The 25,993-nt window shown below is 39.4% G+C and overlaps 2 protein-coding genes across 5 annotated transcripts in view; one reads left to right on the forward strand and one right to left on the reverse strand.

Annotated features, from left to right (window-relative positions):
* Window positions 1-1,655: 1,655 nt before the first annotated feature.
* On the reverse strand, window positions 1,656-23,726 carry RNASET2 (ribonuclease T2). Of its 4 annotated transcripts, none has more exons than XM_039569677.1 (10): window positions 23,657-23,726; window positions 19,252-19,356; window positions 16,669-16,735; window positions 11,556-11,611; window positions 10,489-10,546; window positions 9,593-9,663; window positions 6,801-6,914; window positions 4,505-4,550; window positions 4,216-4,290; window positions 1,656-2,012 (listed from the first exon to the last, which is right to left on the reverse strand). In XM_039569677.1, exons 2-10 carry the CDS (start codon window positions 19,338-19,340, stop codon window positions 1,821-1,823), a joined length of 768 nt encoding a protein of 255 aa, XP_039425611.1. In that variant the 5' UTR covers window positions 19,341-19,356; window positions 23,657-23,726; the 3' UTR covers window positions 1,656-1,820. The 4 variants fall into 4 exon arrangements, with proteins under 4 accessions (XP_039425611.1, XP_039425610.1, XP_010389926.1 ...); XM_039569676.1 differs by having other exon boundaries at window positions 23,621-23,718; XM_010391624.4 differs by lacking the exon at window positions 23,657-23,726 and adding an exon at window positions 23,395-23,608.
* Window positions 22,940-25,993, forward strand: part of CEP43 (centrosomal protein 43) — a 29,229-nt gene continuing 26,175 nt past the window's right edge. Inside the window, exons 1-2 of the mRNA XM_039568579.1 lie at window positions 22,940-23,106; window positions 23,380-24,022. Of these exons, the coding sequence (XP_039424513.1) occupies window positions 22,940-23,106; window positions 23,380-24,022 (810 nt within the window). The remainder of the gene's footprint in view (window positions 23,107-23,379; window positions 24,023-25,993) is intronic.

Here is a 25,993-nt window from a genome sequence, read left to right on the forward strand (position 1 = left end):
GCTGCCAATCAGTATCCCCAAATCCCTTTCTGCCTGGCCACTGTCCAGCCACTCTGTCCCCAACATGTAGTGCTGCAGGGGGTTGTTGTGACCAAAGTGCAGGAACCGGCACTTGGTCTTTTTAAACCTCCTATCGCTGGATTTGGCCCATCAATCCAGCCTGTCCAGGTCCCTCTGCAGAGCCCTCCTATCCCCCAGCAGAGTGACACTCACCCTCTGCAACTTGGTGTCATCTGCAAAGTTGCAGATGGTGGACTCAACCCCTTCATCCAGATCATCCATAAGCAGGACTGGGCCCAACAGAGATTCCTGGGGGACACCACTGGAGACTGGCTGCCAACTGGATGCAGCAACCATCATCACCACTCTCTGGGCCCAGCTGTCCAGCCAGTTCTTAACCGAGTGAAGAGCACACCTGTCCAAGCCATGGGTTGCCAGCTTTTCCCAGGCGCATGCTGTGGGAGATGGTGCCAAAGGCCTTGCTGAAGTCCAGGAAGACAACATCCCCATCCGTCCCCACATCCACCAGGTGGGTCACCTGGTCATAAAAGGAGATCAGGTTGGTCAGACAGGACCTGCCCCTCCTAAATCCATGCTGGCTGGGTCTGATCCCTCATCTGTCTTGTAGATGCCATGTGATGGCACTCAAGATGACAATGCAATATGTCTTTGCAAGAACCAGTGCTACCATTCATTGCTTCCAAGTTTTTGTTTCTAATACTGCATTTCATGTTTTCACAGTAATATTATTCTAACAAAGAGATGGCTCCTTGAGCCACAACTGTCTTTCTTTGAAACACAATTTGAGACACACAGATCAACACAGAACTGTGGGGAAGTTGTCATCAAAATTTGGTTCCCTCTGGAAACATCCAACTTTGTGGCATATTACTAAACATTATGGGGTAGAGATGCACTATTGCCAACATCTGTACTTTTTACTGAAAATCCTGTAGTATTGTTTCATCTATAAAAAGCTGTTTCTTGAAACGAAGTGATTACGTGACTATCTTGTTTTCATATAAAAGTGCAGATGCACATGCAGTAATGCTGAATGCTCAAATATAACTAAAAATTAATAACAACATATTTCTAGGGCCTAACATTCTCCTATACTAACATGTAAGCTCTAGCATTGGTTGTTCCTCAAGACTGCATGGAGCTACTGCCACAAAAATAATCAAAGAACAGGTAAGGCTACAAATACAGTCTCCCTGGGATCTATTAGGTAGAGGAGCCCAAACTTGAAGAATATTATTCCTTCACTAAGAAGTTATGCAGAAGTTGTCTTTGGTCCACCGTGATCCCTCAGTGAGGAAAGGTTCAACACCTCAGAGGACATGATCTCTGTTCTGCACTTGTGGAGAGCAATTATGCAAGGCAGCGGGTATTACATCTGGGAATAGACCTTCACACAGGTCTCAAGAGTTCTTTTGGTTTACAGTGTTTTCTTCTCAAGAAATTGTCGTCTCATCTCAGAGAGACGATCATCCTTTCAATACGAAGAATTACTTAATTTCCCTGACTCACTGGTAAAAAACAAAAAGCAGCCGAAGTGGCAGACTTAACTGCATGTCAAACTGAAAAGTCACAGTTGTCTTTTGAACACTGATTCAAACCATAAGCAAGCCAAAAAATCCAGACCAAGCTGTACATCAGATGCTGATCCCATCATGTGGACCACTTTCCTTTAATAGCAAAAGAACTTTGTTTTCCAGCAGAAATCTTCACTGTAGGCCTGTGATAGGGACAGGGGCTTGTGATATTACATGAGTTTGGGTTTCGTTGCTGTTTAAAAAGTTTTTCTCAATCTTATGGCTTCATTTGTGACCTTGGACCTCTGAAGGATAATAGGTTGGGAGAGTATCATTGCAGACTGACAGCTCTTCAGTTCCAAGCTTCAAGTGAGCCTGCACTGGGTTGGATTCACCCTTTGGCGCCATGCAGTTTATCAGTTGCAGTTCTTTGGTGAAGCAGAATTCAATCTGGCCAATTGTTTGTGCTTTTTCACCCTAGAAACATGAAGGGTAAGATCAGCCTCATGCAGAGAAGAAAATACATCAATTCTTCAGCTACATTGCCCTATCTATAGAATACAGTCGTGATTATTTGTGCATTTACCAGATGAAAAATGCAAATAAAAGTACAAGAGGCATCCAGTCTGAACATACTCAGTACCAATCTGAGGAATTTCTAACTAGTAAGCCTCGTTATGAAATGCTGTGACACATTATCCTGGCCTTTACTCATCGGCACAGTGCACAGAAGCTGTTCAACAATGATGAGCTCGGGCTGAACTCTGTGAATATTGAAGGTACATGTGACCAGAAAGACACTTTTCACCAACTCTTCATAGCCAGACAGGAATAGAGGCAAATAAAATTCTCCATAAATGAGAAATTTTCTAATAGCTTTTACAGAAAAGACTACAGAACCAAGCTGTCAGAAGGAGAAATGTTATTTTTGGACTAGGCTAGGAAGAAAAACTTCTGACCATAAAAAAAGCAGGCAGGCATGGGGGCCTCTCATGTGGCAAAAAAGATTACAGGAAAATGCCCCCAAATGCTCAGGTCTAACAAAATGTGGAAAAAAATTGGTTTTGAAACAATTAAGCAGGACAAAAAGATACATACAAGGCAAAAGTAACTGTGGTGAGGGCTTTTTTTGTTTGTTTGGAGTTTGTGTTGTTGGGGGGGTTGTTTGTTTTGGGTTTTTTTTATGTTTTGGGGTTTTTTAAAGAAATTTAAGAACAGAAAGTGTGTTTAACACATTTCAAACATCAAAGTACCTCCATCATGCATTACAGGCATGGATGAGGCTAGAACTCTGAAAAAGGCCTATCTTTAAATAACTGAGATGTAGTTTTTCATTTCTATTACCCAATACCTTCAGTTGTTAAGTACAGGAGACCCAAGCTATAAATTACTTTCATATAATTGGAGCAGTATCCCAAGTGTACTAAAAGCAATGGCAGAACTACAGCAAACAGAGCTAGAAACTGCAGTTTGTGTTAGTCTGCATTTCTTTCATGTCAAAAGGTGGATCACTGTACAACCCACATTCAACTAATACTCCTTTGTTCCTTAAAGTAACTTATAAACACATTCTAAAAATATTGTAACCTATAGACTTTTTTCTTGTTAAAAAACATATGAATACAGAAACCTCAGAGCATTACTAAAGCAAATGAGTTGACAACATACTCCAATAGCAACTGTATCTTAGCAAGTTTTCATAAATTGTTGCCTGTGTATGGGCAATAACTCTGCCAAGTGTTTTGTAGTAAACCACCTTTAACAAGCTGAGATTAAAAGGAACCACTTACAAGAGTGAAAGCTAACCTTGTGGGTTCTGTTTTTTACTTTATTTTCTATACGTGCAGAGTAACCTAGGTGAAAAACGGAAAGAAAGAACTCTGCAATCTACATATGTAATTGTTCAGAATATTATTTTGTTCCTTCAAAGGCACTTTTGGTTCAGATATGGTGACCTATACTTTACAGCACATTGTCTCTGTGTACCACCTTCTCTACTGCATCATGATGCACAGCACAATCGTTGGCAAGGAAAAGTAAAAAGAAATGGAAATCTGAGACATGATCAGCTCAAAAGGAAAGACTACACTGACTCTGAACCACAGTGAAGCTCAAAATGTCTTTTAGTACCTCTTTAGGTATGGGCTTTCTGGAATAATCTCAGAGACAAGCTTCTGAGCTGCTTTATTTCAGAAGGATTCTGTTCACTGAGTAACGTCTTCATACAGAACACAAGAGCCATACTCAGTGAAGGGAAGGCTCCTGCTGACAGCCACACCCTCACCAAGGCTGACAGTCACTGGCTCCATTCAGCTCACTCTTGTTGGCTTTAGTAATTTGCCATGCAGCAATTAAATTTTAGCAGGCACAGTGGAAAGTGCTCAGCTACAGCAATACCTCTGGCATGGTGGTTACAGCATTCGTGCAAGAGATACAGGTTTAAATCCTTTAAGACAAAGACCTTTAAAACCTAAGTCCAAGAATCAAACAATATCTAAATGCAAACAGCTGTATACACAAGGAACACCTAGACCTAAGTTTCACCATACTGAAGATTTTTCACTCTATTTTTGTTTTATTTTTGATAAAAAGTGCTCTTTAAAAAAAAAAAAAAAAAAAAAAGATGTTGGTTTTTTGTTTGTTTTTTTTTTCCATTTTGGGAAGTTAGGGGAGTTTTTACCTCTTCTGGAGGAAGGCATTGGATCTTCGGTGTTACACCATAAAAACTTGTAAGAGCTTCCTTTATAGCAGTCATCTGAAGAAGTAAAAAGCTTATAGAGATTAATAGGTCACGAGTACATCTTCCAACAGCTGCCACACTGGTTAAGCTCTCAAAAACTTTTACAAAAAGCACAACCTTAAAGAACTAAACAGTTTTTAAAAGCTCATTTGTTGTACAGAAATTAGTTGACTCCTACTGAAAAAGGGTGCATGCATATGATTCTGTTTTATAAAAGATTGCCTCTTACCTTGTAATATGAACTGCTTGGCTTTATCCCAGCTTTCAAGAGACAACTGAAATAAAGATAACACATTTTTCCATGTTTCTTATATGCAAACATACCTTCATAATCATTAGGTAAAACAGATAATCTTAAGAACCTGTCAAGCATTACAGTGATGGGAGCAAGGGCAACTTGTTGTCCATTCTTTGCCAGCCTAGGAAAGGCCCTTTTCTGAAAGGCCACTTCCCATCTAACTTGGCAGGGTCAGGAAGAACCCTTTCCCGCACCTTAATCTGAGGAGCTGGAATAGCTCAGTCTTCAGACACAGCTAGGGGAAAGGCAGTATCAGAGTGCTCTGCTCATTGCCAGGTAGGGCATGCAGTTTAATTGCTTCCTTTCCCCTGCCTTGAGACATTCCCCTGTGCTCCAGCTGCTGCAGAGGGCACAGGAGCAGACTTGTGAGGGTGCTCTAGGCACTCGCATATTCAAACACTGGATGGGCTTCCTGTGGTGGGAGGCACACAGCACACCGGGAGAGGGATACAGCATGTCAGTCTGGATCAACATTACTGGCAGGGCAGAAACTTTTCCTAACAAATATGTTTTTGAAGTGGAAAAGTTGGTCACATGAGAGAAATGAGGCTCAAGAACCTCTAGCCTGTGTACCCCTTCCTTTAGGTTCAGTCCTAAGAGGAGTCCACATGTCCACGCTTACAAGACTCAGGACCTAACACGTGATGAGCCTGAGAGTCCCAGCTTCTTCTGTAAGAAGTGGGAATAGTCAGCATCTTGCAGGATTTAATCCATAAATGCTGATAATGCTCAACCCTTCCCTTCCAAGGTCATTTTTGCACAAGGAAGATTCTATCCAGCTGACTGAAGGACAATCTGCTTTTCACTGTCATTTTACACAGGATATAAGGAGGCAAACAAAATAGATGATGTTCTGTTAATTCTTACAGAACTCTGCATGATGTCCTCTTTTTAATAATTTGCTTTTTGGAAACAATTTTTTTAATCACTGTCATTTTTTCCCATTCAAGTATAAGTGATATACAGTGAGAATACTGGCAGTCTTTTTTTTCAGTAAAGATAAAATTAATTATATTCATTTTCACAATAGATAATAAGCTTTGAGCAATTCATTTCAACATGCTTCAGTATCTATTCTTTTGCAGTGTTGCACATGCTGATACAGGCTCACATCATCGGTCACTGTGCCATCTGTAAATGTTTTAGTCACACCATCACAGCTACTTAGGCAATTGACTTAGACATTATTAATTTTAACATTGCATATGACATGCACAAACACTGTGTGTAGAAAAAATCTGCTACAGTTTTAAAAGGCATCTACAAAACTGAGGTGGGAGGGAAGAAAAACTTATTTCCTTTGTGCATATGCAAAATAAATGACACTTTGTCTAGGAGACTGCTTAGACAGGACACTGGCAGAGCATAAACAGAATGGGGCTGGTTTGGGGTTTCTTTGGGGTTGTTTTATAGAGTTTTTTTAAAGGTATGTTTCTTGGTACAAAACTATTTCCTCTCTTAGACACTGTCCTCTTATACAGACAGACAATTTATGGTCAACAAATCTAATGGTCAAACATCCTCTCACCCACACCAAGCACTGATCAGGAAAGGACTCTAACCTTCTGGCATTCACCTATAGCCAGAAGCATGCAGACAGTGCTTGGACAAGCCACAACAGTCTCATCAAGATTTTGAATCTGGCATGGCCAGTGCTTTGGAACCATGAGGAGAAGTCAGCCCTTAGGACAAAGCAAGAGTGTCACACTGGAGTTGTTAGAAAGGACAGCAGAGGACTGCCTGCAGCAACTGAACACCACCCTTCATAACCTCCTCTCTTGCTGTTGCCTCTCAGCCTTTTCCCAGGATGTTCTGCATGATTTTGCCTGCAGCTTGTCTTTTCCTCCGAGCAGAGCACTGTCTTAAAAACAAGTGTTTGGGGCTCAGTATGACTCAGAAGTTTGGGGGTTTTGTCCCTTGATTTAGAACATTACAGGTACCATAGCTTTTGGTATCAAGATACAGCCTGCAGAGCTTCTCAAAAATTTACTTGCTCACACTGTCTAAATGATGCTGTTAAGGATGCTGCTGGCTTACCTGACTGAAGTGACCAGAGACTGCTTCTCAGGGTAACAACTCTTCCTCTGAACTTCAGTACTAAAAATAATTTACACTAATACTCATTTCCTCTCTACAATCAGATTTTTAGACTTTCATTTTAGGCTAGATTTGAAACTTTTAGAAACTGTTCGGAATAAAAGGCAGATCATCAAGTTTATTTACATACCCATTGAGATCAACATGCTGGTAGAGTTCTAAGGCTTTACCAAAGTACTTTTTCTGAGAATTAAGGGCCTCAAGTGTGGCTGCACAAGTGCCATGTTTGTCCCACTCATGTTTCCTATAGGAGAAAAGCAAAATGCAAATTTTAGAACACATTATTTGCAAATATATGTGCTGTACAAGCTAGCCATTACACTTAAGTATCTGAAAGGCTACACCTGTGGAGTAGGACACTGCACCCAAATTTATTGCACATGTAAAAAGTAAACCCAATCAAGATCACTCCCACCATTTCGGTTACAGCAACATCTATACATTCATGAAGTAAACATATATCATGCTCTTATGATCTCTCAGTGTATTTACACTGAGATCAGAGGTCAGAATGCAAAGAATTTGCCTAGAAAACTACCATCTCCAAGCTTTTTGTAAGTTTTAGTGGAACCTTTTGTGTTAAATGCACTTTTAAAGCACTAATTTTTTTTCTGAATTCAAACAACTAAGCCTTATTTTGGGTGAAACAGTGAAATTGCACAAGCTACTAAGATTTTAGCATCAACTTTTATGCTGGCCTGTGGCAGAATTTTCACAGGCCTCCTCTTAAGTCTTACTTTTAATCTACCATCCCTTCTCCTATGAGCAAGGAACAGAGAGCCGAAGAAAGAAATTCTTGCAGTGTACAGTAGACAAACTCAAACAGAACAAAAATTGGGAAAAAGACAAAAATGTTCCCATCAATTCTAAAGTCCATTGAAAGATTAAGCAGTATAATCTTTAGTGACACTGTGGATGACTTTTTTTTTTAAATTCTTTTCAAATTTTCACAAGCCACTTGTACTATACAGGTATCAGTTCAGCAGATGTACATAAAAGATTATCTAATCACAAACTTGTGCCATCATCACAGCATCCTGTGAACTTATGATGCCTTAACTACATCATCAAAAAGCAGAAAAGAAGAACAGTTATTATTCACTTGAAAGCCTGCCTTGGAATCGTCCATTCATATTAAAAACTTCAGATTTTTCTTAAGGAATGAAAACATCTTAAAAGAATATGTTTGGATCTAGAGAAATAGTACACTACTTCTGAATAGAGAATTAATAAAGCAACTGTGGTGTCAGATTTGAGGCTGGGCAGAAGATGCTTTACTGTAAGATTTTCACTGTATCTTCCCAAATTCAGCCTTGTAGAGAGTTCTCATCTTGGCTGTAACATTCAATACAACTGCATGTCAAATGGATTGTTTATTGCCTGGAAGAGCCCAGTTTCCATGGGCAGATTTCTCCACAAGGGATTTTAAATTACTAATGAGAAAAGATACCACCATTTTAAAGTAAATAGAAGCTCTTCTAGGGGTAAACTTAGCAAGAGATAGAGTTAGCTTGGATCAGAAGCAGACAACAGTCAAATTCAAAGGGCTACTGAAACAGAAGTAAGCTGGAGGCAAGGGATTGCACGTACGATGATTAATTTTAATTTAGAGAATGTATGCATGCACGTGTGTAAAACTAACGGTGAAGTGCTTGTCTTCTGAAGGCTTTCAGTAGTATTTGTATTTAAGCATCCTGCTCTTCCTAAAAAGGCGGCAGAAATAGAGGGCTAAAGATCTGCTGGCATTCAAGAAGCCTATGATTGCTACCATGGAACTGCTACTGGAGTGGTTTGGTGCAGTCTGCACTGACAGTGCCCGTGCACCATCATCTGCAGCAAGCCAAGAATGCACCAGGCCCAAGTGTTTTAATCACTCCTGTGAGCTTCCAGGATGGACAGAGACTTTAGTCTCCACAAAATACTTACTGAGACTTTAAGATGACATTCCTCACAGTGTTACTTTATTTAGCAGCACAGCCATGCAAAATAAACAAATAAATTAATAGATACTGAAAACAGCTACCAATGGTCCTGAAGGCCTTCATCCTTCTGCACCTCTTGCACCCACAAGCTTGGTGGTAGCATAGAGCTGCTGTCAGTAACTTCACTGAACAGAGAAGCTGCTACCATGACAGAGAGCATTCTATTTCTCTATTTCCTCTTCTGTGAGGAAGCCCAAAAGGAAAGCTCTCTCAAGGCCAGCAACACAGTGAAACTAGCTAGGGAAAGAGACCTGGAAGTTGCTCTTGCAGCTAGCTGTGACATCCCAGGAGTGCTACTGCTATTCAGATGTAATGTGTCAACAGCAGCTGTTTCTCCTCCCTGGGGACAAAGGAAGGAAACACTCTCTCACTAAGTTTCATTTCTCTAAAACTTCTGCCATAGCCCTGTCTTCAACAGCTGTATTTTACAAGAGAACAGATTTATACTGTAAATGAGACTAGCAAGACACACTGCTTTTTGGATACAAATATTGCTGCTAGCAAGAATTTTTCTTGCTTCTTTCCAGTCCCGTGAGATACTTTTCTCTCTCACAGAAGATATTTGTAGAGTTCTATAAACCATGAACACCTGCGACCTTGTAGAGCCTTGTTTATAGCACAGTAGAAAAATATTTTGACAATGGATGCTTTAGGATTTTAGCCAATCACCCGAGGGATGGCTGATCCTTTGACCAATTAGACTATGAAGAAAAAAAGTCTATAAAAGAGTCGTAAAATAATTAAATAAATCAATCTTGCTGCACAATTCCTGCCCGTTGGATCTCTCTTCTCCTCCCTACCACTGGGGGACACCATGATACTGCTTCAGTGGCCTCCTGGACACTTCTTCTCATGCAAAACATCTCACCCGAAGATCTACTCAGAAGGACTTTTTATAAAATAATATCCAAAATGCTTTTCAGAGCTTTTTTGTACTCACCAGAACTGGGTGCGATTCAGAGATGAATGAAGCACATCCGGCCAGTAGTGTCTCATGTCTGACATCAGATCCTAAAAATACCACAATTAATAAATGTACCCACAGCATTGAAAAGCTATTTCTTAGACAATCTACATATATTGATACATTTTCTACAACTGAAGCCTCATCTTCGGTGTCTGTAACTGAAACACTTAGTTGAAGAAAAATAAAAGGTCTTTTCCCCCCACATTCTGAAAATGCTGTTGTTGGAGGTAACAGGTACACCTACCTAAATATCTGAGCATACTGACACACTGACTCAAAGCAAAACTTTCCTTCAGCTGTCCCTGCAGAAGTTGTTCAATCATGCAGCTTTTCACATTTGTCGGCTCAAGTCTCTTATCCCTGGTTACAATACGTAAATGAATTTTGTTGAAATTAATACGTTGGGGTTTTCCAAGTAGAAAAAGAACAAAAAAGGACTAATGCTCTAGTAGAAAACACACAGAAAACAGTACTCTGAACTCTTACTTTCTTTGTTCTGATTTTGCAGCAGAAAATGTGAAGAGAGAGCACAGACTGACTGAATCTTCTTCTTTTCACAGGTACTTTTTTGCCACTGCAGATCCAGCACTTATGTGCTGGTGGACCTCTAGATTTTTTTTTAAGGAGGATGTAGCTGAATGAGCCAAACTGCATGTTTACAAAATCAAGTAGGTACAGCTGCTAATGATCGCAAGGACTGCAACTTCAAGTGGTACCAGAAGCACTTAGAGAATTCCTGGAGTCCTTAAAAAACCATACTTCTCAGTAAACATTAAGACTGATATTATAAACTGCGGATTTTTCATTTAGGATGTGCAAAAGTAATTGCACTTAGCTCTGCTTGGTATGCCTGGTTTTGTTTTAAATACCTTGATCTCGGTGACATTGAAATGCCATGTCCTATTACAGTCTTCAGCTCTGTCAGGCCTAGGGAAGCAAAATAAAATTGAAACAAAGATGTCTCCTAACTCAGTAATGGTAACTAACATAAGCCTGAATTTTAAATATGCAGGATTATAGCTGGAGATTTTACTTAAAAATGTAGGTAAACCATCAGAATCTACAGTGGTTTAGAAGTAAAACCTTCAAGATGTTAATTATGGCCAAAAGATTTCTCATGAAGATTCAGAAGATGGCCAAAAGATTTTTTCATGATTTCTTTGTTTAGCCCTTTGGTCCCTTTCGTTCTATGTAAAAGTCATATGGGTGCGGCAACGATTTAGAAGAGTCTTGCACATAATGTCACTGGTGCTATCAATGGCACTGACCTCCTAAACTGCCACACCATCTGATGTTTCTGCAAGTATCACCGAGACACTCACTGGGAATCCATACATAATGCTGTTCACTTTTCCAGGAGGCATAGCTTCAACTTCTGTACTGATTTGAACCTGTATTTGTCAGGAAAAATTTTGAATTGTTGCCATTTGACACCAATTCCAGTAAGTTGATTCCTCTGAAGCAAATTAGTTTTTCCTGTACTTTTGCAGTATTTGTGTGGAGATAAGATACTTAAAGCCACAAGCAGTCATGAGATATTAACAAATTATTTTTACTCAGACAAAAAAAAAAGAAGGGAAACTATAGTTCCCTTTCTGCTTAAGACTGTTTCTGATCTTATGAGGAGATTTATAAATAAAATGCTTATGGGGACAGAGGATTTTAAGAGTTCAATGAGTCATGAGATACAGAAGTGTACTTCAGTTTTACGTCAAACCATAGGGTTTTAATTTTGTTTAAAGGAATGATAAGGACAGATTAAGATCTCCAAAAAACCCTACAAAAAACAACAAAACAAACAAAAACACAAAAAAACCCTCAAAAACCCCAACCCAACCAACCAACCCCCACCCAACAAAACCAAATCACTAAACATCCAGGTACAAAATTTGCTTTTTCCTTTCCAAGTTGAAATAAAAACACTCTATGATCATACCACAATCCATGGATTGTCCAGTACTTTGGAGGGTCATGACAATCATTAGCATTCATCTGTAGGAAACAAAACCACAGAATATTTGTTGCATGTGTCCAGGAATAAAGGTTTAAAGGGAAAAGTAAAACCTCATTTGCTGATGGCCCAAGGTCCTACTGCGACATGCTAACTTTTACTTGCCAAATCAGGAGCTGGTGAACTCGTTACTTGAAGCTGTCATGGATTATGCCACTTCGTGACCCACCGGCATTAAAATTTTGAAGCAGATCAAGTGAATACTGGGACATTCTGAACAGACAGTGTAAAAAGAAGACAGAAGGACAGGTTCTGAGGTAACAGGAAGTAGCCTGATCCATGCTAAATGAACAGAGCTTTATCTGCATTTATAATATTCCAGGTGGAAGCTCTCTGTATTTCTCTCCTCACCACATCGTTTCAAGGAGTGCAGAGCCATTAAAATAAAAACATGCAAAACAAACTATAATATTAGACAAGTACACAACCCTCTTTAAGCATAGAGGAGTAGTTTTATCAGTGTATTAAAAGTGAAAAAGAAGAGATGAAATATATTGCTTATTCCAAGTAAAACTGACACATGTTTTAAGGATTTTGACTTGACGGACAAAAGAATGGAGAGAAAAAGAAAGATTAAACATCTTCCCACAAAAACAAAAAAACAGAGCTTTCAATAAAAACTGTTGATAATACAGGAGAAATAGCCTACACATTAATTATTGTTTAGAGCAGAGACATATCCCCGAAAAGAACAAACCAAAAAAACCCATGTCACACATCACAGAACACTATTACTGTATTTTTCCCTGATTATTGTTCTTAGCAATTAGAGCTCTTTCAAGTAAACACTTTTTGCCATTAACTAACAACCTCCTCAGACATTCTTTTCCCATAATAATAGCTTTCCTTTTTGGTTCTGCATTCTGTCTTAATTATGCCACAATGCCTTTTGTGTGATGCCAGAGCAAGACCAGAGAGTAGAGAAGAGCAGAGACAGGTCTGTAATCTCACTAATTGCCTTCCACATGCCACAGGCCAGTGGCAGCAAATCTGCAAGTTCTGCAAGACTTTCTTGTTCTGTGTCAGTTTCCTTCCTCTCCTCTCTTGCCACCAACAATACAAGCAATCACACCCAGCAACAGCTTTTTTTCCTGAAAGGAGTATTTTGAAAAAACACACACTGCAAATACCTAAACAATATTGCTCCTGTCACGACACAAGCTTTGTAGAGCTGGAGGGGTTTGGCTATCTAGCCCAAAGCACAGCAAATTAATAGTCAACAGCTTGCTCAAGTGAGGTGGCAACAAAAACAGTGCAATTGTGCTCCTTATTCAATCTTTAACTGCACTTCTCAGACATGCTAATGGAACACCCAGAGCATTTTAAATTCGGAATCAGTTCTCCCCTATCATGGCAGTGACCTTCCTAGCAGTTTCTTCTATATGTTTCATCAGACTCTTGGTGTTACCCTGCATGCTGGCAGAACTGAGAGGTCAATGCAACCTACAACACATTAGCTCACACTCTGCATGCTTTGGCCGGCTTCATTCAACCTCCTTTTTAATTCCAGCCTTGGTATCTTTCCAATGTTCATTTTAAATCAACATTATAAAAAATGCAAATGCTGGTCTGCAAAGCTGGGTACCCCTGCTTGCAAAAACACTTCTTCTCAGCCTTCCTGTTTACCACAGACTGATTGCTGGAGGATTAATTCAACCTCAGGCAACCATTGACTTGAAACAGAGGTATAAATACTTATTTTCAAGTGCACATTGGACCCCAGAGAGCACTATATACCTAGATCATTTGAAAAAGCAGCATTGTCTTCTCCTGTTTTAAAGCTATCTGATAATCAATCCAAACGAACCATATAAAACTGAGCAAAGTGCCGTGAGGCTGTAGAGCACCCACCGTGCTGAGAGGGAATGCTACAGCACAGGGATTAGCCTATTTGTAACAGCAAGACATTGCACAAACAGCATGTGCCAGAAGCATGGAGGCTTTTATCATCTCTGAAATGCCTAAAAGTGAAATACCATCAACCTGTCACAGAAGTAGTTACTTGTAGATCTGCCCAAGATACAAATCCCTTAGTACAGCAGCTGGTAAACGTGAGAGAGTAGTGCTACTGGATCACATACAGATACACCAAGCTGAAATAAAACACCAGCTTCTGGGAAGTGAAATATTTAATCCTGCTCTTCCTTCCCAGCACCTTGCTTAAGTAGGCCATCTCTTTAATTAAGATAAAGTACAAGTTGTTTTGTAAGGAAACATGGCAACTGCTAAGAAAAATCCTTGCTTTTCAAACTGCGGAGAGAGTTCATCTCTTCAACTGCTTCCCCTCAGTGTGCAGTTACTCCCCTTCCTCCTTCTCCCCACCCCTTGGGTAAAACAAATGAATAAACGAACCAAACTGATATGGTTGCTGAAAAAAACTGGGAGGCAAATAAAACAAACTTCTTTCTTATTGAACGCCTCTAGCAGGAGCTGATAAGCTAAAACCTTTCACAAGTTTATCCCTACAGAATATAAAGACCCACAAAACCATCTAAACCAGACCTTATTCACAGAAAACTTTTACAAGTTTTAGACATGTTATCTTACGAGTTACATAGACATCTGGAAAAACATTTATTTTGTTCCAGAACTAGCAAGAGTTGAAATTAATTTGACACACCTGGCTTAATATAGAAAAGAAACAGCAAAGAATCAAGCAAAGATCAAAGAACTTTTTGATCTAATGCTAGATCACAATAGTGTACTGCCCTCACTTAGTCACTTTAATTCTTTCTGTATTATGTGACTACTTCTATTTTTACCAAAAAAAGAAGGAAAAACAGTGTTTCTATTCCTTATTTAAGCCTTTGCTACAAAATTACTGCCAAAGCCTGAACTTAGGAAAATTTTTTATCTCATATTAAAAACTAAAAAAAAAAAAAAAAATCTGTTGCTTAACACAACATTCAAACTTGAATTCAGACTATTCTGTTCATTACTCTATTCTATTGCCCTTTTTTTTACTCTTTCCTTTGATCAGCACATATGTGCAGTAAAAGGCAGATGACAGCAGGTACCATTTCCTCATTGTCCTTCCCATTCCTAAAAGAGAAGGAACTGAATAATTTACAAACTTCCACTAGGTTTTCCACATTTCACACACACACACACACAAAAAAAAAAAAACAACCACACAGAAAATTTTATCTTTTTGCAATCTCCAGGATGCAAAAGCTGAAATAATAGTTCTCCTTTTAAGTTATTGAATAACAGATCTTTACAACTCCATAAACAGGGAGTAGGAAAGTCCCTCTTCTTGCCCTTGAGATGCTCATAAGTCACATTGATTTGTAACTGAAAAGTGTGGCATGAATTAGCCACAGGCACAATTTTTTATGGGAACATGAAATTCATAGTCACTTGGGGTCTGAATTCAGCTCACATATCTTTGCATAAGACATAGTCACCTTAGGTCAATTATATGGTACTGGAATTTCTAATCACATTATGAGGAAGAACATTTCTCTTCCTCCTTCACCCTTTTCACTACAGTAGTCAGTAACTAGGTCCTGGGGTGATCACTGCTTCCATGATACTACTTTATTCTAATGGGTTAGTTTGGAAGACACGATTACAAAACACTTTCCAATTTAATTGCACTGATCACACTCAGTACCAGCTGAACACTTACTGTTTAAAGCCCAGGAAGAGCTGGGAGAGATGTATTCTCAAATTTCTGGCATGCTAATCTGTGCCCTCCAAATTTTAAAGTAGGCCTTTCGGGCCTTCAAAAGCCTGAAAAACTTTTCAAGCAGAGATATGCAAAACAGGTAGGAATTCAGATGCAGCTCATCCACACACCTCTCAAGAACATGTTATGTACAAAAGAGTCTATAATCAGATTCTTTTACACAGGAGGCATAAACTAAGAAGTACTTCCAGAAAAAAAAAGTATCTCAAAGCTTTTTTCCATAAATGATATCATGACTTTGGCTGCTTTCTTTTACACAGCTTTTTCCTTCCAACATCATGTCAACAGTTTTAAACTGAATAATAACATTAAAAATATTTACACTCTGAAAAAAAACAGTTATCATATATAAATACACCAAACATGCAGAAGAATCTACCTACTTAAAAGTACTTAAATGAATTCCTGAGTTTAGGAACTCCTCTTATGTAAAACAAGAAAGCTGTTAGAGGAGTACAGTTGAGATCATCTTTCTTCATATGACTGAATGATGGGAAACTAGGAAAAAAAGTCACTTAATATGATTTTCATCTCCCTTTTTCTTCACTTCTTTGAATGCGTCTGTCCACCTCTTACTACAGAAGATCAATAGAAATCAATAAAGTGTAACGATGCCTACATTTTCTGATGCTCAACACCTTCAATTACTCATTACAACTTCATTAGAAGGTTATGAAAGTCATTTGTCAATTTATCAATTGCACTACCCTGGAACTCAGAGGAGGAACCAGCATAAATATACAGTGGGAAAACTGGTTTGTAGGGGTTTGTTCAGGTAACAGCAATAGTACACCTCTTAGCTGTGCTTTGACAGACCTGTGTCAGAAGGTTGGGTTCATTTTGGGTTCACATCCCTCAAATACAGCAAAAAATGCAGAAATACTCAGAGATGCCTGCCACACCTGTATAGCTCTCTTTCCTGACTGAATCTGTATTTGACGACATCATAGAAATACTGGAGCCAATATTACAAAGATAAAATCTTATTGTGCAGCAGATAGTTCAGGTACTGATCTGTTGTTAGCCAAACAAAGCAGGCAAGTCTTCCTACAGAGTCTGATGAAAGTCTGGGATTAAGTTTACAACTAACAAGATGTCATAAATTCTGTAACAAGCTTAGTGTACAGTATGCCCTACACTGACTATCTGTAACACACCACAATCTTGCCCTGTTATGACTGCTCTGGAGTGTAGGGGAAGTAGCAAAAGTTGCATCAAGATCAGCAAAAGCCTTTATAAAGGCATAAATAACATTAAATAGTTAACGGGCTTTATTCAATCGGTTTTCACATGCTTATTATCCAATGCTACCTTTGTTAGGATAAAAGAGAAACACAAAAATCTCACCTTACATACAGTCACTGGCCAATGATGAGCAAAATACAGCTTTTTCCAGGGATGAGGGTGGTTGTCACTGGAGAGAGACAGACATTTATTTTTCCTCAAGCATTTTCAAAAGAGGAACACCTTCAGGCACACATTCCAAACACAAACTAACAAGTCACAGAGAAACAACATATTTGGAAACCTGCTAATACCCCCTATTGTTAAACAAATTCTCCTTCTAGCACACTATCTCCATGTGTTTTCCATTTCTCAAGTATGGAAAAAACCACATTGTTCTGTTTTATATTTAGGAGAGCACTTACTAGCACGCTTTTAAAACAATAATTTTTTTTAGATGTCTTTTAATTTTTTAAGAATTTCTTTGTTTAGGATGTTAAGAATCTTCTAATTCTTCTTGATAGGCACATTATCTTAAAAAAAAAAAAAAGCATACAACCTTCTTGGAACTGTAACTACTCTTCTAAAAAAGAAAGACTACAACCACTCTCAAACTATGTAGTTTCCACTGCAGGAGATGTAATTGGATCTTGCAAGTGTCTCCAAACTTTTTGATTAAAAAAAAGTTCAGAATAAAAAGTAAAGTACAAACTACAAATCTCAAAAATTCTGACTTTCTCAGTTTATAGGCATTTAATCCAAACAGTACATTTTAAAATGCTTACTAAAAATTAATTAATTTTTAAACATTTAATAAGTGATCAAACTGTGACAAAATCTTCAGGTTACCTACAGAAGAATTTGAGTATTCCATATTTTACAAGAACATGCCTGTTTCAAAGCCTCTAAGAATAAGAGATCTATAACTCACAGACACACCAGTACTATCTTATACCTATGCAGAGGGGAAAAGAAACAACTCAAAAATTTTTTCAAGAAGTGTTGGAAGCCTGTATCACATCACTTCTATAGAGGCCTTTTCCAACAGTTTGGAGCAGACTTATTCTGGTTAAAGTAGAATAAAAACCTGTTGCATCAGACAATACAGCAGATATATTTAGCTATTAAGCAACCAGACAAAGTAATTAAATAGAATAGCAAATGGAAAAAAATAAACAGAATTGTAAATTATTTAAACTGACAACATTATGCGCAGAACTGTCAAAATAAATTGTTATTCTCTGGAAGCTAATAGCCACTTGTCAGTCATTAGTTCTTGCCAGAGGATATAGTACCAAAAGAAAAAAAAAAAAAAAGGAATAAAAGACAAAGCTAATTCTTCTCAACCTGAGGACAACCTAGGGATGCTTCTGTGTTTTATCATGTCTCCATTTTTTCCTCTAGTCTTTCTACGTTGCAATGGCCCCATTTTCTCTTAAGCATTTACATGTATCTGTGGTTTTCTATATAACTTAGGAGAATAGCTCTGGAACTTACCAGCATAATCACAATGAAAACTATTAACACTTTTATATGGGTCTTTACTGTTGCTGTAGAAACCTGAATAGAGGAATTACCCTATATTGCAGAGCAGTTAATTTCCTTGGTTTTAAAAAGTCCTTGCTTAGAAAAGATCTTTCATTAGATTTTTCATTTGATCTATCCTCTGTATTTGAAATAGCAGCTGAACTTCTGCAATGTCAGTCATGCCAAAAGGTGTTCTCCTAGAACACACTTTTTGGCTAAGGACAGGTCAGAAAACTGTACATACTAAACAAAGCAAGTTAAGCTCAGAACTGGAATCCAAGGAAATCCATTTTCAATACCTATGCAGCTTCAGAGATATCTCCCCTTCTTTGGGCCTGAGTTATCCTGCTCTGTGAAGCTCAGGAATGTGCCTCTAGAGCTGACTCTTTTGCCAAGATGGCCAAGACAGAGCCCAAATCCTGGGGATTGAAGAAACGTCAGCAGTGTCTAAACTACCAACCAGCTGCAAAGTAGGCACTGAAAGAAGTTCAGCACTGAACTGAGCACCCTTAACCATTCTCTTGCCAAAGCACTGAAAGGAAGCAGAAAAGTTTATTTCCTCATACAATGCAATAAGAATTTCAGCTTTGTCCACAGAAGGGTGTGATTTGGGGTGTGGTTTCTCTCATGGCCTATTGGTATTGAAGCCCAGATTTTGCCAAGGTGCAACAACTGCCAAAAGGTTGTGCAGCAATCTGGTACAGCCTCAGTTGGGATGTCATGAAAAAGAATTTTATATGGTCAGAACTGAGAAAATAGCAAGGAAAAATAAGATTAAAAAGTAAACAACGCAGCAGTTGGTACAGTTCATGCCACAGGGATGACTCCAGATTTATTGCTCTAAGTCTCAAAATAATTTTCAATTTTTGTCATTACTACATCACAACTCTAAATGATTCATCTACAGCAAGATTAGAAAAGTTTTAAGTGCAACAAAAGGAATTTAAGTTTCCCCTCTTTCTTCATGCTGATACATTAATAAACATAAAGGTTTTCTCAGGCATGATCCTTGCTCCTCCAGTTAATGTAGATGCCTGATAATAATTAGTATTCTTCCCTTCCTAAGGGAAGAATAACACATCAAAAATAGTACATAATAACAAATTTATATTAGAAGTTAAACCATTCTGATCTGCACTTAATGAGTTGTCAGATGTTTCATTTTAAAGCACAACTTACCTTTGAGTAAATGTATCTGAAGCACACCAACAACATAGTGCCATGGAAAACCAACCCAGAGTCCAATAGTGCAGCTTTGCAGGCTTCATTTTGTTATCCAAATAGCTGTAAAAAGGTGTTGAGTAAGAAATCTGTTACCTATCCAACACATTTAAATGTTAGAATGCAGAAAAACACTACTACGTCAAAAATAGCAGGTAATGGTAACTCTAGATTAGATTTACAACCATGGGTAAAATGAGGATCTCTTTCAGGGCTGTGCATGATTCCCCAGCTTGTATGGTAATTTTCATAAACTAATGGCATCAAGGATGAAATGACCATTTCCTATTTTTTCTTTACTTGCACAAGGTCCCAACAGAGCCACCTTCCAATTAACAGAGATACATAAATCTTCTACACAACTATACTTTATATAACTGAAGACCCTACTTGTGGTCAGCTCAAATGCCCAGAGGGATTCATTAAAGAAACTTTGAACTTAACATTGAATATTTGTGTTGGATTGGCCAAGGCTAGTATTAGAAACTCACAGCAAGCCAAGTATGATGTCCAAAGATGAAATTCTCTCTAAATGCTAGTCAACTACTGAACTGGTATTTAAAAAAAATGCTGCTAAAACCAGATGAGTTTCTGTTCTTGTTATAAACCTGAGATAGCCTCTATGAAACCATGCACAATTTGCCTAATACCTCATGGACCTTAGAAGTCAGGGGAAAAAAACCAAATGATCTTAACCTTCACCAATAGAAGGACTTTCACTTGGCACAGGTCAAAAAAACCCAACTGCCTCCTGTATCCACCAGCCACTTCGCAGCATTTCAAATGCTACCTCCTAGAAACAGGTGTACATCCATATATTTATATGCAAGATATTAAAGCCTCACCAAACCTACTTCCCAACTTTCTCAAAATGAGAACCCTACACTGCAAGACTCTGCGTGTAACCTAGGTGACCTTTCTAAGATCCCTCACTACACAAGTCATATCCCTTTTTTCTATGAAGGTTTTTTTAATGGATAAATACAGCCTGTTTTGACACCAGATTCAGCCATTAAAGCTAACTTAAGAAAACTCGGCGTACTTCTGATTCACAGCTCATTATAAAGAAGAGCCCATTTTCCCCGCAGTTATTATGTGGCTCTGCGCCCAGCGTGCAGAATCCCACAGTTCCGCAAACGCTGTGCCAGAGATGAAGCACAAAGGAGGGAGCCTCCCTGCTTGCAAAATGTGTGGGGATTTCAAAACTTGTGAGGGGCTTGGGCAACAACAGTAACCATTAACCAGCTAAATTTATCACAAGGTCTTGCTAAATTGTGAGGAAGCTAACATCTTTAAGACATTCTTCTATTTCATACATTAATGCCTCTCTAATTTGTAATGGACACATTATCAAGGTATTTGGCCTAACAGAAGATATAGTAAGATAAATATTAGTTGCCAACTGTCAATTTCCTGATCTAGTTTCTTAAAAAACACCTGAAGGAATTTCACTCACCAGGCAAAATAATGAAACTTGTATAGAAAAGCAAACAATAATGTAGAACTAATCTTTAGCAAAAGCTGGCTAAAGCAAGACATGTGCTGTATTAAAGAAATTGATATATTCATACAGTGTATAAAAAAAGTCACAGATAGTAATTAACTGCTGGATATTCAATTTCCCCACAAGTTCTGCACCTTAAGTGATCTCAAGCCTCATCATTTGAGTAACAGGAATTAATGATGTGAGATTCTGCCTTACAGATCTGCTTAATGATTTCATCTTCTATTATTTTCAACTGAAAACTAACCAAGCAAGACTACTTTTCTGCATGAAAAACTACCTGCCCAAGACAAAACATTGAGAGATGTAGAGAGTATAAGATTCATGGAAAATTCTGCCCTACCTATAAAAAGCAGTAAGTACCACTTAAAAGATAGTAATGTCACACATCACCAAAAAAAAGCTGCACTCTACAAAGGTGTGCAAGAAACACTTTAAGTAAGTAGATTATGAAAGAAAAATAACCCAGCAAGCATTACGGCATTTCTTTTGATGTAACTTGGTAGGCAGAAAGAAACTTTTTTTTTCAGGGACTAAGTTGCCAAAAAAGCATAAAGGCAATTATCTCCTTTCTCACTGGACTCTTACATTTGATTAAGTAATGACCAGGAACAGAGGGAGCTTCAAAAAGTGCTGCTATCAGAACAGAAGAAGGTGCTGATTAATTCTACGTATTGTTGTGAACTCTGGAACCAGAACATAGGGACAACAAAGACACTGAGCAGATCTGAAAGTCACCAATCTGTAACTTATACTTTTTTCCACTGATAAATAATACATAAACTGTCTCTAAGGTATTAGCTCTGAAGGCAACACTGCACCTATCACAGCACAATCATGACAGACTGATTTATTCAAGCTGACCTTTTATTTGTCTGTGACATTGATGGTGGAGGGTAAAAAGTGCATCAATCTCACCTTAAGAGCACCTAAATGATGCGGATTTGAGGAAATACACATCCAAATGAAAACTGTGTTAACAACGATGATGTATAAAGCACATTAATTTTTAATAAAAATTGCTTCAGTTTACTAAAAATTACACTAAAATACTAATTTCACAAATACAAGAAAGAATAGATTTAACAAATCCTACACTAACTCTTCTGCAATAAGAAACAGGGATTTCATATTATGAAAGTTAGTTTTAAAAAAGGTCATGATGTTCCAAAAGACTTCATAATGTAAAAAACTTAAAACTTCAAATGAAACCTGCAGACATACATAAAATTATGATTTGAAACTAGGCTGTCAATTCATTTTCATTATAGATAAAATTCCGACGTGTAAGAACAGCTTTGGGTTGACTTTTCGTTTACTATACCTAGAAAAGGAATGCAAAACACGTCTCTGTGTGTGTTTCCGTGTGTGTGTTAGTAACCTGGTCAGGACAAGGTCACTTTCAGTTATGTTAGCATTGTCCCCAGCTGTTTTCAAAATTACCTACTCAGGCTCATCAAAGACTTGGGAGAACTTGTAATAAATACTGAGGAAATCCTCCTTTAACACATTCACTACAGTTTGAATTCTAATATACCATCTTGAGGGTACTGCTGATCTATCACATGCTTCTTTTGGACACTAGCAATTAGTCACCTCTATTTTATTCCCTTATTGTATTTTTTTGCTTTTAACAATTAGCTTGACTAGCAAATCCCTCATTAATATTAAATTTCCTGCTCTGCAGTTAAGTTCAGCATGTAGAAACAGAAGAGAAGATGCTGCAGAAGAGCACTCAAGCATCAGCAGGAAATACCCATGGTTATGACATAGCATGCACGCAGCTAAATGCTGGCAACAATGCCCAGAAATAAGATTTAGGACTGTTAGCCTGGCATCTAAAGACACAAAAATGAACACCCAAGGCTTTGGTAGTATCCCAAACAAGTCAGCACGCACTGCCTCTGCCACAACGAGTCAGACAAGCCAAGTCACAACACTGTATGCCAGAACGATTGTAACAACGCTCTTAGCTCCGGAAACTTTGACCTCCGCAGTCCACTCCCAGCTAATCATTCATCCCAAGCCCGAGTGCTGGCCCGAGTAACTGCAAAAAGTTCTTTGAAGCCTTTTCATAGGAAGTACTCACACCCACCGCCACAGCACGATTTTAGCAGTACCTCTCTCAGAGCGTTCAATGCGATGCAGAAGTCGCCGCCGAGGCTGAGCGGTGTCGGGCTGAGCCCGGCGAGAGCAAGTGCTGCGCTCAGCTCCGCTGACTTCCCGGGGAAGAGCCGAGCACGGCGGCACCTCGCCCTCCTCGCACACCAACCAACACACGGCTCTGCTCTTAGCACCGACGTAACTCCGTAACACCAGAAAGCCTTTACTCCAGATAAACAATCATTACAGAGGGGTCTCCATAAACTGTAAAGACTGCAAATCACCCAAGCACCGGAAGCGGGAAGCCTCCAGGCGACAAGAGGAAGCCAAAGCTCATGTCAAGTGTAAAACAAAACGACTATTAACAGTTCTCCCGCCTCTGGAAAATGCTGCCATTTATTTGGGTGACTTTCGATTTGCTACTCATGGAATTTAAGGCATAAAGAAGTGAAAGCTAATACGATTTGAGCCCGTCCCAGGCCTGCAAGTCCCACCTTTGCACTTGGCGCAACTGAGAATCTCAGTGGCAGAGAGCCACTCCCCCAAGCAGAAAAGCCTACTCAGAAACACGTCGGGCGGGCCGAACCGCAGCTCCCTCCTGCCAACGCAGGAGCGCAGCCCCACGGCGGGCAGGGAGCGGGAAGAGGGAACAGAGGGAGGCCGGAGCAGGGAAACTCTCAAATCCGACCTCCACTGCCTCGGGTTCAGACCTCACCGCACCTCAGCACGCTGCACACACCCGCCGGCCCCCGCTACCTTCCTCGCTCTCCTCCGGCGCTATCCGCAGGAGCTACCCCGCGCCCGCCCCTCTCCCCAGGGCCGCGCACGGCCCCGCCTCGGAGGGCGGGCAGCGGGGCCGCGCACCGCCCCTCACCGCAGCGGCTGCCCGCGGCCTGCCGAGGCGCTGGCAGCTGCTGCGGACCCGCGGGCCCGGGGCTTGGGGGCGGCGGCGCCCCGCGGCATCCCCGCTGCGTCCCTGGAGCATCCCCGGAGCATCTCCGCGGCCAGCCGGGCACCCCGGGGACAAGCCCTTGTGAGCGCAGGCAAGAAAGGAGCGCCGAGTGGCAGCGGGCTGCGGAGGAAGTAATTTATGTGGATGGTTTTGCTCGCCCTGCTGTTTTGGTTGGTTCTTTAGCATATTTAAGGGTTTAGTTATGATGATTTCAGACTGAGCGTTCGCGCGGCACAGAGCTCTTCGAGAGCGCGATGGGTACTCCAAATAGGAGACTTCTGACTAATGCAAGCCCAGGAGCTGACACAGGCGTCTGTGGCGTGCTTCTCCAAATAGAGAAGTTTGAAATGGTAACAACTCGTGTTTGGGAGAAGTAGGAAGTTTCTGAGGAAGCAGCCCCAAGGGATGAGTCAGGACTTGGTTCAATATTTTCTCAGTGGTATGTTAAACTGTGAGACCTATTCTGACCCCTCTTTCTCTGCCGTTGCATGAGTCATAAATACAAAGTGTGATTATTAATTACTATTACATAGTTTTGAACTACAGGGAGTATGTTACAACCATCCTACATTAATGCACTTAAGAAATATGTGGGCAGATCTGCTTCCACAAGCAAAACAACATTTGTTTTAAACAGATTAATTACAGTCTTTGTAATAAGGTCTTTGTTCAAAGTCTCAGTTTTATTAACTGGTAAAAAAATTTAATTATGTTTATGCATTTACATGGTAAGAAGGAGGATGAGGCAAAACTAATCTCTTTGCCTACCTTTCTGTGGAAACATGAAAATGTGCTGGATGGAATGAATGATCCATCTGTTGTTGTCTAAGAGGTATCAAAAGTTTCAGAAATTTTCTTGAAGAGTTAAAAATAGAGAAGCTCTCCAGATCCTTATAATCAGCGCGGCTCGTCCTGCCGCTGAGGACATCAGGGCTCCATCTGCCCATTGTCACTGCCCATTAAGTCAGTAGATAAGCACACAGAGTTGTTCTCTCAGACTGATTTTATCTTTGCAGACTAGGGGTGAAAAGAGTGGGCTGTACTGCACATACGCTCCAGCCTGCAGGGTCATGTGCTCCAATGCTAATCCTGTTTGAGGTGCAGTAGGAATTTGCTCTGAGGCTGCCAAATTACCGCTTTGCACTTTGTGAAAACTAAGCCAAATGACAAGTTTCCCATTAGAGTGGTTACAAAGAGAGATCCAAAGCTACTCTGAAACAGTGTAGGCCTTTAAAATATTAGGACAAAGAAGCCACATTTTTATGTTACAATATCATAAAATAGTGCATGTTAATGGAGGCTGTTATTAAAAAGAATGTCTGTGAAATACGGAAAGATAAACAATGGACAGCTACATTGGATAATCATCTCCTTACGATTTTCTGTTTAATGTTTATCTGTCTACTATGATCTTTTGTTTCTCTATTGACTTTTATCTCCTGATTGCTGCCTATTAGCACTCATGATGCTATGAAAAAATGAGGAAATGTCAGGATATTTGAAAAGTTTCTTTTAAATTTCATGAAAATTACATTGTCCTCAGAAAATTCTGAACAAATGTGGTAGTATCCTAGATTTCTATATGTTTATATGTTGAAATGTGTGGCCTGAGAAAAAAAACAATGCAAAATGAGTTGAAACACTTCAAAAGAATACACTTCTCCAGCTTTCAGCAGTTTATGTTAGGATTTAAAAATCAAGATAGAGACTTTCAAATTTTGTCTCCCTGACACTATGCATTGTTTTGCTTTGATTATTCCCATTGCACAAATAAAACAAACAAATCCAGCTAGACTTTATTCTTAAAAATGCGGTAAGGAAACATTTACAGCACTATGAGCAGATGTACACATTTCGGAACATGTATATTCTCATGTCCTAATTTTAAGTCAATAGACTTGGTCCATGGATGATTTTGAAAGTTTAAATTTGATTTAAATTGTGTTAAGAGCATGTAGTTATGTGTTTCTATGATTTCCACAGTTAGACTTGGGAATTACATGCATTCAGAATGGCAACATTTCCTTCAAACTTGAGACAGTTTGAGTACATTGCAATAGGACACTGGACTGTGCTTTGCTGCCCTCAAGCTGGTAGATATTTAGCTGTATAACAGTCTGGTATTTTGCAGAGCTCAGAAA

Source organism: Corvus cornix, chromosome 3 (genome assembly GCF_000738735.6).
Source record: "Corvus cornix cornix isolate S_Up_H32 chromosome 3, ASM73873v5, whole genome shotgun sequence".
Classification (NCBI taxonomy): Eukaryota; Metazoa; Chordata; class Aves; order Passeriformes; family Corvidae; genus Corvus; species Corvus cornix.